The sequence below is a fragment of the Charadrius vociferus genome, unplaced genomic scaffold (genome assembly GCF_000708025.1).
Source record: "Charadrius vociferus isolate BGI_N301 unplaced genomic scaffold, ASM70802v2 scaffold291, whole genome shotgun sequence".
Lineage (NCBI taxonomy): Eukaryota > Metazoa > Chordata > Aves > Charadriiformes > Charadriidae > Charadrius > Charadrius vociferus.
The window spans coordinates 941,927-955,776 of NW_009646958.1; the positions used below are offsets into that span (position 1 = coordinate 941,927).

The 13,850-nt window shown below is 48.3% G+C and overlaps 1 protein-coding gene across 1 annotated transcript in view; it reads left to right on the forward strand.

The window, feature by feature from the left end:
- Nucleotides 1–13,850, forward strand: part of PTPRS (protein tyrosine phosphatase, receptor type, S) — a 98,049-nt gene that overhangs the window by 38,860 nt on the left and 45,339 nt on the right. Inside the window, 1 exon segment of the mRNA XM_009895180.1 lies at nt 12,473–12,742. Coding sequence (XP_009893482.1) covers nt 12,473–12,742 — 270 coding nt within the window.

Consider the following 13,850-nt stretch of genomic DNA (forward strand, 5'->3'; position numbering starts at 1 on the left):
TCTGGCTGCAAAGAGGCCGTAGTCCCAGTTTCTCCCAAAGGATCCCCGCTCTCCAGAGCGGGAAGGTTTCAGTTCTACTGGTGTGGGTGTGAGAGGAGGGGAGGACCCTCTCAGCCCCCTCCACTGAGCTCTCCGTCCCCCGGATCTTAGCAGATTGCAACAGGAGGGTGCGTTCTCACTTCTCGCCTGAGTCCCAGCTGGTTTTCCCTTTGCCAGCAGTAATTTGTCACTGGTTCCTTGGGCGTGAATGCTGGCCGTGGGCACAGGCTCCCAGAAAGCTGGAGACGGCCAGCAGACGTCTCTGCTGCAGTCTCAGACTCCTTCACCCATGTAGCCTGGGGAGCAGATGACAGGGGGATTGGCTTCTGCTTGATGCCCCCTCGATGTTCTCACACCAGTAGGGCAATGGCCTTTCTGCTTGCTTTGTTATCTCATTTTAATCTCTCTGACCTGTAATATTTTGTGTGTAGCTTTGGTTTAATATCTTTCCACAGCCAAACCCTTTTGGTAATGAGAGAGCAGGGCTGGTCCCTCTCGCTTTTTTTAAAAAAAAAAAAAAAAGAAAAATACCATTGGGAGGAAAACAGAAAAGTTACATCCCAGCAAACTGTTCCCATTTCCATCCCATCGACAGAGGAAGCGCCTCCCACCTACACTCACGTTAATTCTGCAGTCAAATGCAGAGCCATGCTCCTGTGTGCACTCCTTTCTCTCTCTCTTTCTCTCTCTCTCGTGTCTCACGCTCACTAAATCACATGCACATGGAGAGAAGGCTTTTAATAATTTAATGTTTCCAAGCTAAATTTTTAAATAGCCTTTTGTGGCCAGCTGGAAAATTGCGTTTGAAATTTGCCCTGTCACCTGGGCCCCGAAATTCTGCTTTTGGGAACGTAAATCTGGTACTAATTCAGGGCTAAATCCTTCGCAGACAGCTTAGCTGGAACATTTTGGGTTCTTTTTTTTTTTTTTTTAAAAAAAAAAAAAAAAAAAGAAACAGGAAAAAAATGTGGGGATTTTTCATTAGTCTTTTATTTATAAATTTCCTCTACCTTTCTGGCCACTCGGAAACTACCCAGGAGACAAAGGTTGTAACCGTGGGGTTGCTTGTCTCCGCACCTGGATCAGGGTGGGCTCCAGGTGGATAGATAGCCCTCTTTCTATCCCCGTTAGCCTGTGTGTGCCTCAGCCTGCCTGAAAAACAGAGCCAGCGTTAGCCGGCCGAGAGAGTGCAGAAAACACCGTGTAAGCAAGCTCGGCCTGTGGTTTGGGTGTTTTTCATGCTGTTTAATTCCTTGTTTCTTGTGTGTTAATATCGTGGAAAGGTAACGAATTTCTGAAATGGATTTGCTTTGGTGGGAGGGAAAGTTCATGCACATTTTTCTTCCCGTTTTTTGTTTTAAAAGAGTCTTGAACACTCTTGTGTTTCCAATTGACTTGTTTCTCCCATAACATGCTTGTCTCTATAGCACCTGGGATAGGAGTTGTAAGTTTTAACATTGCAAGGAAATGTTTTGGTTTTGTTTTGCTTTTCTTTTCTTCTTCTAATCGTTTCTTTTTCCTTATTCGGTCCCGTTGTGGAGTTAGCGCAAGCAGGGCCGGGTGCGGGGCTGGTGGGAGCAGGGGCTGGGCGAGCGGATTTCCAGCTTGGGGATCTCCTTTGTACCGGGGTCTTCTCCGCCTGGTGCAGATTCCGCTCCCCCTTCTCTAAAGAGCAGACGGACTGGAAGAAGCACTCCTTCCTGGGGTTGGCCCCCCCGGCGGGTGCTGGCCCCGAGTCAGGATTGCTCACGGCCTGACCTCTGTACAGAGCTTGGTTGGCCTTAAACAAAAGGTACCTAGCTGGACGGGAGGGGGAGAGTGAGGAAGGCAGGAAAGAGGGTCGTTACTATCTTCATTTTTTTTTCCTTTCTTTTTATTTTGGTTAAGAGAAAAAAGAAAAAAAAAAAAAAACAATCAATTTGCAGCTGACAGCCTTGAGAAGGCCTTTTTTTACTCTCTCTGTGTTTCCCCTATTTTTCTCTTCTCCTCATGTCATTGTGTTCCGCATCAAACCCCCTTAACATCCCTCAGAGCTACGAGAAGGTTGGTGTGGTTTTTTTCTTTTTTACTTTCTTTACCCACATTTTTACATTCTTAAGAGAAAAAAAATGAAAAAAAAATTATTAAAAAAAAAAAAAAAAAGAGAAAAGCAAGGAATCTTTAAGATGAGCGAGACCCGCCCGTTCCCGGGTCTCGCAGAGATGAGTTGAGTTGCATTGTGGGCCTCTCTATGCATCCTTTGGTAATGTTGCTGAGTTCTTGCACTTTTTTGTCGTCATGGTTACCTTGCCGTTTGGACATTGGGCCTGATGCATGATAGGAGAATGTAACAATCTTCTTTGCATGCCACTTTTTAAATTAATTACGAATTATTTTTTCTCTATATAAATATGTATAGTTTCGGTTTGGTTTTTTTCTTTTTTTTACAATTCTGGTTTATTTGAAGTGGACTTACTCTTCTTTTCTCAATATTTTGTTCCGTTGGATTTTTTGCTTTCTCTTGATTTCCTGTTTCAGTTTCGATTGGTTATGCTGTGCTGTAGTTTATTCCAAACGCATTGTGAGAAGCCAGTGTTCCTGCCCACCCGGTGGTAACTGAACTCCTCAATCCCTCCAGGAGGAAAGGAGTCACACAGCTCTAACGCCTGTCCATGGAAGCCCTGCTATTTGGGACAAGCCTTTGTTTTGGGGGGAGGGAGGGATCTGGGAAGTGGAAAAGATGGTGAGAAGCCAGGGTGTCGTTTCAAAAGTTAGAGCAGACCCTGGATGACGTTATTACTTAGGTATTTCTTGGAGGTGTGGCTCTTGTTCCACATCCTGCACGCAAAGAAAAACCCTGATCCCTGCTCCGAAGGGCTTCCCCAGCCATACGGAACTCGCTCACCGGTAACCAGCCATTCCCCTCCAGTAAGACGCTGCGTACAGGAGCTAAGCTGCTGTCAGCCCAGGATGGGTAGGGGCAGAAAGCTTCCTGCTGTGTTACTGAATCGCACGCAGTTGCCTTTCCTTGAGCACCCACGTGTGCGTGGAGAGCCCCAGCATCAGGCAGTGCCTGGTCCCATCAGCGGAGCTTGGCGGTTCCCTTGGAGGAGGGTGATGCCCCGTCCTTGCAGTGTCGGAGGCGAAGGGCAGCCAGCCAGCTGCCTTCGGCAGAAGCTTAGCTGGATCTCACTGCTCTGCCTCTCCCCGTTTACCCGCTTTCTTCCCTATCGTTGACCCATTACTGCCTGGCTGCGGGCACCTTGCGAACCAGCCAGGTCCAGAGAAGGTAGAGCCCTCCTTTCTAAGGAGCGTGGAAAGAGAAATTCAGCAGTGGTAGACACTGAGAGAGGCTGCTGGGACACATCTGGCAGCTGCATCTCTGTTGTAAACAGCAGCAAGAAATCTGACAAATTACATTCTAGCTGAAGATGCCTCTTTTCCCTCTTCTCATCTCCCTGTTTATCCCCATGAAGCTTCTGTTGCCTCCCATGTGTGCATCCTGAGCGGGTGAACCACATGGGATAGTAAACAGGTGGGGGTTTTGCGGTGTCTAGTCGTACTATTGGTGCTTGGTGCTTTTGCCCTTTGCAGAATTGAATGCCCTTCCTTTCCCTGTTGATGCATTTCCCTCTGCCCATCAGTCCTCACTTCTCAATAATCTACCAAAGGAGTGGCTTTCCTAGTGTACAGGTATTAAAGCTGTGTGAATTTTGAGAAATCCAGTGCAGTATTGACACAGTATCTGTCTCTCTCTTTCTCTATCTCTCTCTTTCTCTCTGTCTGTCTTTCTCTTTTTCTTAAAATGCTGAGATTTCAGTGCTCGGACCCTCAGTGCTGGTATTCTCCCCTCCCCTCCCCTCTCCCCGTAGATACAAGGGTACCACTCCGAAATGCTGCACTGTTGATAATGTCTTTCTGAGGCAGCCAGCTGTGGCTCTTCTAACTTTGATGCCAACAATAGCCAAAAGACATCCCCAGGCCCCAGTGCTCTATTTAAAGAAAAAGAAAAAGGAAAAAAAAAAGAGGAAAAAAAAGGTTTGTTCTATTTAAAAAGAGCAAGAGAGAAGGAATAGTGTTTGAAATGAGGTGTTCCCATCCCACCTCCCTCCTGCCTAGGACTAAAAGGTGATAATCACTACTAATTACAGGATTTTCCTTCGTGAATAGGAGTTTGAGTTTCAGGATTTAGGTGCAATTAAAAAGGGATTTATATACCATTTTTTAATTTGTTTATTTTATCTTTTATAAAGTATTTCTAACATGTCCAAACTGCGCTGCTGCTGCTAGAATCTTGCGTGATCTGAGAAGGTTTAAAGATTACATGCTTCCTTAAGAGCCAATAAAAATAATTATAATATCAACAACAATAAACTAAAGCTAAATTGGCTATAGCCATGATAGGCTGGAATGACACTGGGCGAGCAAACAGAGACTTGATGCCTGGCTAAAAGAGCTCACATGGTTTGCTCAAAGTTATGGGCATGGTCTTGAAATGATTGGTTAAGGGTTTGCCTTGTGTATTACTGCAGATCAGATCGTGCCACGGTCCAAAATTAAGGAGAGTCTGCTAACAGGGAATTTTGGAGGTCAAGATGGAGAAGCATCTTCACGGAGACCCACAAAAGCAGATCAGAAGTAGGCGAGAGGAACTCTGCCGCCAGCCAGGGTGTATGAAAGTTTCTGGTCTAAGCCGATTGTCCAGATTTCACCTGTAGTCAGCAGAAGGACACAGTTCTAGTGGGCACCTTAAGGTGGGGATGCTGATTTTAGGGGAACTGTACAACTCTCCTGGCTTTCAGAAGCCTCCTTGGATGCTTCTCTGTATCCCTAGGGATGCAAATACTATCAAACTGCTCGGCCGGAGTGATTGCAGGCAAGGGCGGATCGAAGCCCTGTGTATGAAGAGGTGTCTGTCCCCGTGGGGGTGTCGGGGAGCTCCGTGCCTCTCCTCGCACAGCGATGGGGACTGGCGTAGCGCAGGGAGGCGGTGGGAGAGCCCGGCAGCTCTCACAGCTAATCAGAAAGCGGATGTCTGTGTACGGCGCCCATGCAGAGAGCTGCACGGCTTCTTTCAGCTAGGATGGAAGGGAACCATTTTCGCCCTTGTTAAGAGGCTTTGAATCTTGCCCCAGAGGGTTGAGATGCTTGTTGCCCTTTGGTGGATAAAAACAGGTTGAATCTCTCATACCTGAGGGTGTTCTCCTCCAAAGCACCAGTGAGTCAACACGCGCAGGGTCCAGGCTTTGCCCCTGAGAGGACATCTCTCTGCTTGTCCAGGATCTACAGCCACGGCTGTTTTACCCCCTTGAAGCGGAGCACTTTGTAGCTCTCCTCTTAATTTTGAAACCTTCAGACTTCCACCTCGATTGCTGTGTTCTGATCCCAGCTGCTCGGCTCCAGGTAGCGCACCGTGCGTGAGGGCTGAGCGTCTCGGCACGCTCTCCCGTGTTACAAAAGGAGAGGAAGAGGGAACAATGCGTGGCAGAGCCGTGTGGGCTGTGCTTTAGCAACCTCCGGGTATGCAGAGCTGCTGCTGTTGGTACAGGACAAATTGTCACGGTTGAATTTACCAGAATTAAAAATGTTCCCCTATTTCACACAGTGGTGTCCTGTCAGGAGGTACAAAAGGTAGCAGTTGCGGTGCCGCAGGGATAATCTGTTTTCCCCTCCGCTCCAGCTTCTTGTCGCTCTGCTCTTTTCAAGCACGGGGAGTTTCAAACGGTTCAGCGGGCGTTTCGAGCAGCGCGGGGCGCTCGCTGTGCCTGCTGAGGCCTCGCCGCTTCTGCTGCGGGAGTCGAGGACGGCGCTTGGTCGCCCAGAATCGGGGTCTGCAGCCCGGGTCCTGCTGAGAACGTTTCCGATATTTTTTTCAAGGCTCTCCGGAAAACCTCAACTCATTGAGAGACCGAAGATGAAAACAAGCCAGAGCTAAACACGTAATAGCAAAACTAGTGGAAATCAATTAAAATAAATCCCATAGAAAACGCAGAAATGGTGTGAATAGGACCTCAGGAAATAAAGCTTCAAAATCTATTAAAATATGACTAATTTAACAAATAATTTAGCCCATAGTCTGCTCCTGGGTTAAGTTTGGCTCATGTAATTTGGCCATTAAACCAGAGCTGCTGGTTGCTCAGCCCGGCCCTCAATAGACAAGTGGAACGGTTGCTAAGCTTTTCGCTTTCAATGCCACTTAGAGGTTAGAAGGAAATAATTTCACTTGCACTGTAGATCTAACAAATAGCCACGAGGTCAAAACAATCATTGATATTTTAAAACGTAGGAATTTTAATACCTTTTTAGACTAGGGTTGATAAATTCTTTACTGGAAAAGGAGGGAGGCAGAACCGCCGCTGGTTGGTACGGCTGCCCCTGCCGTGCCGTTCGCTGGCGCTGGGGTTTAGGGAAAGGGTTCTGTGACGGGTCTTCAGCGTTACGTTAGCACTTCCACGGGTGGGGGAGCGCCCTGTCCCTGTTTGGGGTGTCCTCAGCTCTGAAATTCTAGTTCAAAACCAAACAAAGCGAACAAACAACTTTGCTGTGTTTCTGCAGAAGGATTTCTCAAGGGTATCAGGAAATGGAAATGGATACAAAAAGCCACTCCCCCAAAAACAAATCAAAACAAAAAAACCCAAAACTATATATATATGTATATATATATGTATATCTCTCTATAGAGGGCACTTTGCAGGAACACTGTGCTGTACTGATCTCGAAATCTCTGCCTGCCTGTGTCTCTTACACCTTTTGCATCGCTGTTCTCTTTGTTTTAGGGGAAAAAATTAGATTACACCTTGTCAAATTAAAATCAAAATAAAATAGTAAAGCCTGTGTTTAATGTTACAGAGCTGCTTGAAAAACAATTGGGTTCAGATTATTTTGTATTCAATCCTGTAAAAAGCAACAGAAAACAAAAGAACTACGAAAGACCAGAGATGTTCGACCAACCTGTCACTCAACTAATGTGGTTTTTTAAGTGGAAAAGTAACAATGATTGGGAAGGTAATGGATTTCCTCCAGACCAAATCCAAGCCTTGGTCTCATCCTTTATTTATCTACCTATTTACTTACTTATTTTTATTTACCGTGAAGGAAATTAGGAAGGAGATGGGCCTGAGGAGGGAAGTATCTCGTCCTCTGGAGGGACGGAGGTCGGAAATCCGAACCCGAACAGCGTCTCGCCCCAGCGGAATGAACTTGCAATTGGAATGGGAGAGGGAGAAGGCAGAGACGGCTGCACGGACAGCACAGGGGCAGGGACGGACCACCTTTTGGGAGGGGAGGACAGGTGTAATCTAAGCTTCACTAATAACGTAGAGGCTGCACATTATTTTGGCACCCTTTCCCCTACCCCCTCCTCATTTTGGAGCAAGACGGAATGACTCCTGTCTCACCAAAATGGCCAATAATGTCCGCCTTCTCACCTCATTTGGAGCAGCAGCTTGCTGAGTGTCAAAATGTTTAATACCATTTGGTTTTGTTTGGTGCTTTCAACCAGTCACTTCACTTTCTTTTGTTCCCTTTTTCAATTAATTTCTCCTTTAAGATATGACATATGTTTATCTTTTAGTTGGTTTAATGTGAATCGGGGTTTGAAGTGACGGGTTCTTGTCTAGCACGCTCTCCTTTCCCCACCTCGCTCCTCCTCCAACATGTTTCTCCCTGAGCTAATCTGGAAGGGGCTTAAAAAGTGGAACCGGTGGGTTTCCTCAGCGCAAACTGGTTGGTTGGTCCTCAGATTTCTCTCACTAGCAGCGTCCTGGGAACACATTTTAAGGATGGATTCTGGTGTTGCAAAAGTAAACCCTGGATCTCCCAGTGTCTCTTCCGGTCAGGTCTGTAAATCTGTCTCTTTCAAAGACATCTCTCACCTTGCGGACCCCAGCTCTCTTTTTAACTGAGTGGTGGTGGTGGGGAACCTTAGCGATGTCGATTGGTACCTTCTTGTTGGAAAGAATAATGCACCGAAAATGCCACTCACAGAACACAAACTGGGTTAACCTCTCGGCAACAAAACCAATTGGCTTTATGAGGGTGTGAAAAGTTATGGATCTGTACAGTTTCTAATGAAAGTTATGTTGAGCAGAATTTGCCCATGTGAAATACAGACAACAGACAATACCGAACAGACTCATAACTAACTGCACTTAAATCTTTCTACGCCTCAGAAATGGCTTCTCTGCCTTGAAGTAATTTGACCTGCATCACAGATGTCCAGCTCCAGTTCTAAAATCTGGTTCTTTAGTAACAGGCTGTATCCTTGTTTGAAAAAAGCTCCTGAGAGTTTTTTTTGGCCGTTGAAAATGCGTGTTTGTGCGTGCCTGCTTGTGTGCGTATGTCGGGAGATGCTGCACATGCACATGGAGCACGCGCGTCTGCGTATGCATGCAAGGTTGGCTTCGTAACACAGGTCTGACAAAGCTGTCATGGAAACCAACATCCCTGAAACTCGGGGAAGGTGCTTCTTGAAACCAGAAATTGGTAAAAGTATTAGATAAGTGGCTATAAAGTAGCACCCTGACTGCCCCATCCCAACAGTTCCTTTCCAGAGAGGGCAGTTCTTCTTTCCGGTCCTTCGAATGGGTTTGGTAGCAAAATGGAAGGAATCTCTTCACCGCATTTTTTCACGTGTAAAATTTCACTCTTTCGGCTGCTGTGTGTGACACCCAGCTGGACCCAGAGCTGAAATTGTTCTTGATCCAATCTCTGGCTGCACTTCAAGCTTTCTTCCCACCACTGCTCTCCTCCTCCTAGGCCCTGACCTAAACGCTGACCCAGAGATTCTCAGCTTGACAAATCTCATGTCAACAGCCACATCAGAGTGGTATAGCAATTAAAATAAACAGCAGCGTGATGGTTCTTGGTATCCAGAGACGAGCCCTATCAGTATTGCCCGTTACAGTAAATGCGGCTGTCACAGCCCTGAGCCGTTGCAGGGATGTATCTAGGGACTCTCGGAGGTCTCCAGCATTTAATGTGGGAGTTGTTTTCACGTCCTAGACTGGTGTGTGGATGTTTGTGTATTTGTGCACACACGGGAGTGTGTAGCTTTTTTTAAACCAGGATGCACAACAGAAGGGTGATTGCCTGTGTTGGCCGTGCGTTGGCCTGCCGCTAACCCCGAGCCACATTCTCCCTTTGCGCAGAACGCGCGTCGTTTTGGGCTGGCGTCCAGAATCCAGATGTGCTGGTTGCTTCCCATTAGTCAAGTGGGACAAATGCCATTAAAACAGCTGAAAAGGAATGCTGCCCTGAGACCCCGCGAAGCTGCCCTGAACCCCTGGGTGCTGCGAGGAGGGTGGGGAGAATTGCTTCGCAGTTGCTGGCGGGCGTGCTGGGCACGGCTCCGGCTCCGGCGCCCCCGGCTTGTGTTTTGTGAGTGGCTCTCCTCCCTTCCCTGCCCGAAACCACGCAGACGGCAGCAGTCTGTTCCCTTCAGACTCCGATTCTCAGCGCTCCACCATACATCAAATGATGCTTTTTAGTTATTCGATTCTGGTTTGTTCTTCCTTTTTTTTTTTTTTTAAATTTCTTTTTCTTTTCTTCTTTCTCTTTTAGTTTGGTTTTATTTCTTTGTGATTAGCCTCGGTTTGAATTGTCTTGTTCTGTTTCCATGACAACTCAGTGTTTGCATCCCACCTGCCGTTGTTTGTTGCTGTTGATGCTGTTTGCTGACCGGATCTTGTCCGGCATATGTCTCCCCATTTCTCCTCACCTCTTCCCACCTTGCCTCCCCTCTCCAGAAGGTTACATATCAGCCCCTCCTCAAAAGAGTCATCCCCACCCCAGATCTCTCTGCATGTTGACCCCACTTGTTTCTTTTCAAGTTCTCTCCATCTTGTCTCAGATTGTGACCGGGGTGGTCTTCACATGGCTCCATTTTCTGAAGTGTGGTACCTCCTGAAGCAGACAGTGGAAAGAAGGATGGAGTAGGCAGCGGGGACGTACCCTCACGTCTAGGGCTAAACGTCTTCCGTAGCGGTGTGACAGGAGGGAGCAAGGAGCACGTTGCCTGCTCTCTTGGGCCAGTGCTGGTGCCTGAGGTTGTGCAAATACCGTGGTACTCCCCTTACGCCTTTCTCTATGCAGAAAGGCATCTTCTAGGGTTAGTGTCCAGGTGAGTTTGCAGTCTGTCCTTCCACACTCCACTCCTTTCCCCAGCTGCGTCGGAGGTGAGGGCATGCCATCCATTCTCTTCGCAAACCCCCGCATGCGGGAATTCTCCTCTGACATCTCTGAGCTCCTGACGCTGCACATCTGGAAGTCTTCTCTTCCTTGCCTCTCGCTACTGGTTCCTGGGTACTGGTAACCGCGCAGAAAGGGATCTGATAGCACGATGGGGAGAGCGCACCTTTCTATGAAGACATCTCCTTGTCAGCTTGCAGGAGGAGGCACAGGCTAGCTTTGGCTTTTGTTCAACCAAAGCCCCACTAAATGGAAAACAGCCACTGCCTCTCCTGGCAGCGCGCTTCCTGTCTGAAAAGAGCTGTGATGTTGAGCGGCAGCCAGGGAAGTGGGCTGGAAGCTAAATACTAGAAAAACCCAGGACATCAGGTCCGGGGGACATCTGAAGCTAAGCTCTGATGTCCTTTGCATTGCTTTTGCATGGATGCAGTTGCTACTGATTTTTTGGAGAGGTTGTTCAGAGGGGTTACCTGGGAATAGGACAGCAGGGACAGATATTTTTCAGGCTCCTAACGCTCCTGCCCCCTCGCTCGCCCCACCTGGGGGGAGTTTGCTGCATGGCTGTCTCTGAAGCTGGAGGAATCCCGCACTCCTTTTCTCCTTAGGCTGCTGCGCCCGTGACTTCTCAGGGGCTGTATCCTTTTGTCTGTGCTTGCGGGATGGGACTCTGCCCTCAGCTTCCTCCCTAGGGCCCCTCTCGTCCACTTACCTTTCTCCTTTGTCCGTTCTCCTGCTTTCACCCCTAAGGAAGAGCGCCCACCGCGGCCAGCCCGCCCAGTTAGTTCAGAAAATGGAGCCAAGGAAACCGCACCCTCCCCTTTGCGTCCATGTTCTTATCGTGTAAGGTCTGGAAGCTGCATCCACCTCTCTGCTAAGGAGATGCACAGAACATGTCACTGTTTTCTCAACGTTAAAGTTTCATTACCTTGTTTTTCTTATTAATTCTATTCTATTTATTATTCCGCCAGGGCTGAGATGTGACAATGTGAGCCACCACATTGGGTCACATCAGCTAGAAAAAGTATGCAGCATTAAAGTGGGTTTCCCCCTCCCCTCCCTCTCTTTCTCTCTCTTCTTTCTCCCTTCCCCTCCTTGTTCTCCTTCTCCTTGTCTTCCTTTCTTTCTCTGTCGCTCTCTTTCTATTCAGTATCCATGTGGGCATTTGCTAGCCGCCCATAAATTATCTCTCTCTGCATTTTCCTCTCTCTTTCTATCTTTTTCTCTCTCTCTTTTTTACCTATTTTGCATGATGTTTGTGACTCTGAGAGCTGCATCTATCGATGGAACCGTGTCAGATCTTAAAGAGGCTTTGTTAGGGTTTCTATACCCGAAAACCACAAAAATTTCATTAAAGTTTCTCATCTTTTCCACACTCTTTCCTCTTTCTCGCTCCAGGGGGACTGCCTCCCCCTGGACGGCTCTCACACGCAGACACTAACTAAATTCTGTCCCGCTCCGGGGACTCCCTCTCCTTCCTTTTTTATATTTTTGCCTCTTTACTTTTCAAGTGGCGTCTCTCTGGCGTTTGGGGATGTGATACTTCTCTCTTTGTTGAATTCTCGGGGTCCAACAAGGCAAAAATCCTGAGAAGTTTCCCTCTCCATCCCAGCCTTCTCCTCGCCACCGCCCCACCTCTGCAGCATCCCTCGGGCGCGGAGCGGCCGCTGGGAGAGGGCCCCTCTCCGGAGATGGAGGAGGCACCTGGACCATTTCAGGCCGTGGCGGTGGAGGGGTTGTTGCGTTTTGCCATGGGAGAAGGTGATACGGGAGTGGGACTCCACTGGAAAAGGGGAGGAGCAGGTTTCCCGGGGCGCGGAGCGGGGAGCTGGGGGCCCCAGCGGCTGTGGAGGAGATTTTTCGACGCTCGCCATGCCAGCTCTTGCCAGTAAAGATGAGAAATTGCTAATAAATTTTTGTGTATTTATCTGTGCTGTGATGGGTCTAATCTTGATCAATGGAACCCTGTTGCTATGAAATATCGCTTTTATGTCTATATTCTATATATTGTTTGTGAAGTAAAAATTTATTTGGAGTTTAATTTTTTTGGTTTTGGTTTTTGATTTTTTAATTTATTTGTTTTTTGTTTTGTTCTTAATGAAGGAAGAAAATAAATGATGACAAACCCCATCTATATTTAAATTATCTTTTGCTCTTTTTTCTTTTTCTCCCTTCTTTTCTTTTCTTTCTTTCTTTCTTTCTTTCTTTTCTGTTTTGTTTTGTTTTTTTGTTTTGTTTTTTTTGTTACCTCTGTGCGTCTCGTCCACAGTTCGCCGTGTGGCCCCTCGCTTCTCCATCTTACCCGTCAGCCATGAAATCATGCCCGGTGGCAACGTCAACATCACCTGCGTGGCCGTGGGTTCGCCCATGCCATACGTCAAGTGGATGCAGGGAGCAGAGGACCTGACGCCTGAAGATGACATGCCTGTGGGCCGCAATGTCTTGGAGCTCACGGATGTCAAGGACTCAGCCAACTACACGTGTGTGGCCATGTCCAGTCTGGGAGTCATAGAAGCCGTTGCTCAGATCACGGTGAAATGTAAGAGAGTGTGAGCACGCCTGCGTGAGCGAGTGCGTGGGTTCCCCGATGTGCATGTTTGTAGGGGCGCGCATGCACAAGCGTGTGAGCTGCTGCACGGGTGTATATATGCGCAAGGCACGTGTTGTACGCGCAGCAACAGCGCGTCTGAGCATGTGTGCAAAGCAAATGTGGGCACGTGTCACGTTTGTGCATGTGAGCGCTTGTGGAAACGTGGTCGTGTCTGTCAGCCGTCACCGGTGCATGAGTGGGGATGTCACTGTGCGACTGTGGGTACCTGTTCCTGCTTGTGTCTCTGTGTGTCTGCATGGGGTGAACCCGTGACTGATCTGCACGTGAGGAGCGTGGGGACACAATTATGCATGTAAAAAGGTAGTCGTGCATGAGTGTGTGTGCACGGGAGAAGGAGCAACGTGGCTGTATGGGCATGTGGTGCCTGACTGCATGTGTGTAAGTCCGTGTTGTGCCCAGCCTGGATGTACATGCGTAGGTATGTGAGCATGAGCAGGAAGACAAACTCGTGCACGGCGAGTGCCACGTGCTGGGATCTGTGCATGCGTCTTTGGGGATCCCACGCACAAGGAAATCCACAGCGAAGGGGAAGCTGGTGGCTTGAGATCTTTCCTGGCTTTAGGACAACTGAGCTGTTTGTTATGAAAGGAACTGCGATTCCGCCCCCTGCATGCATGTTTCTGTCCTGGGATGTGAGGCTGGCTGGGCAGTTCGCAAGGAGCCTTGGGTGGCGTGAAGCCTGCATGCCATCCTGTTCCAAGGTTAGAGATTCAGCCAAGGCCCTGAGGATCTCTGGCATGTGTGCCCTTGCAGTAGACCCTAGTTCCAGCATCTTAGTGGCCGTTGTTGCCTCAGCAAGAGGGGGAATAACCCCAGCTTCCAGCTAGAAATTCCCAAGAGGAGCACGGGTGCAATCTTCAATCTATTCTGTCCTCAGCAGGGGAGTATTAAAACCCAAGCGGGATGCCCCTGTGGTTGGGTGAGTGTAGAGCTCTCTGTATGAGCTGGTGTCTGCTCTGAGTGACGGCGTTGCCCACGAGGGGTCCGGGGGGAGAGGGGGTGGGAAAGGAGTGGGGTGGGTGGGGGAGAGGAGGAG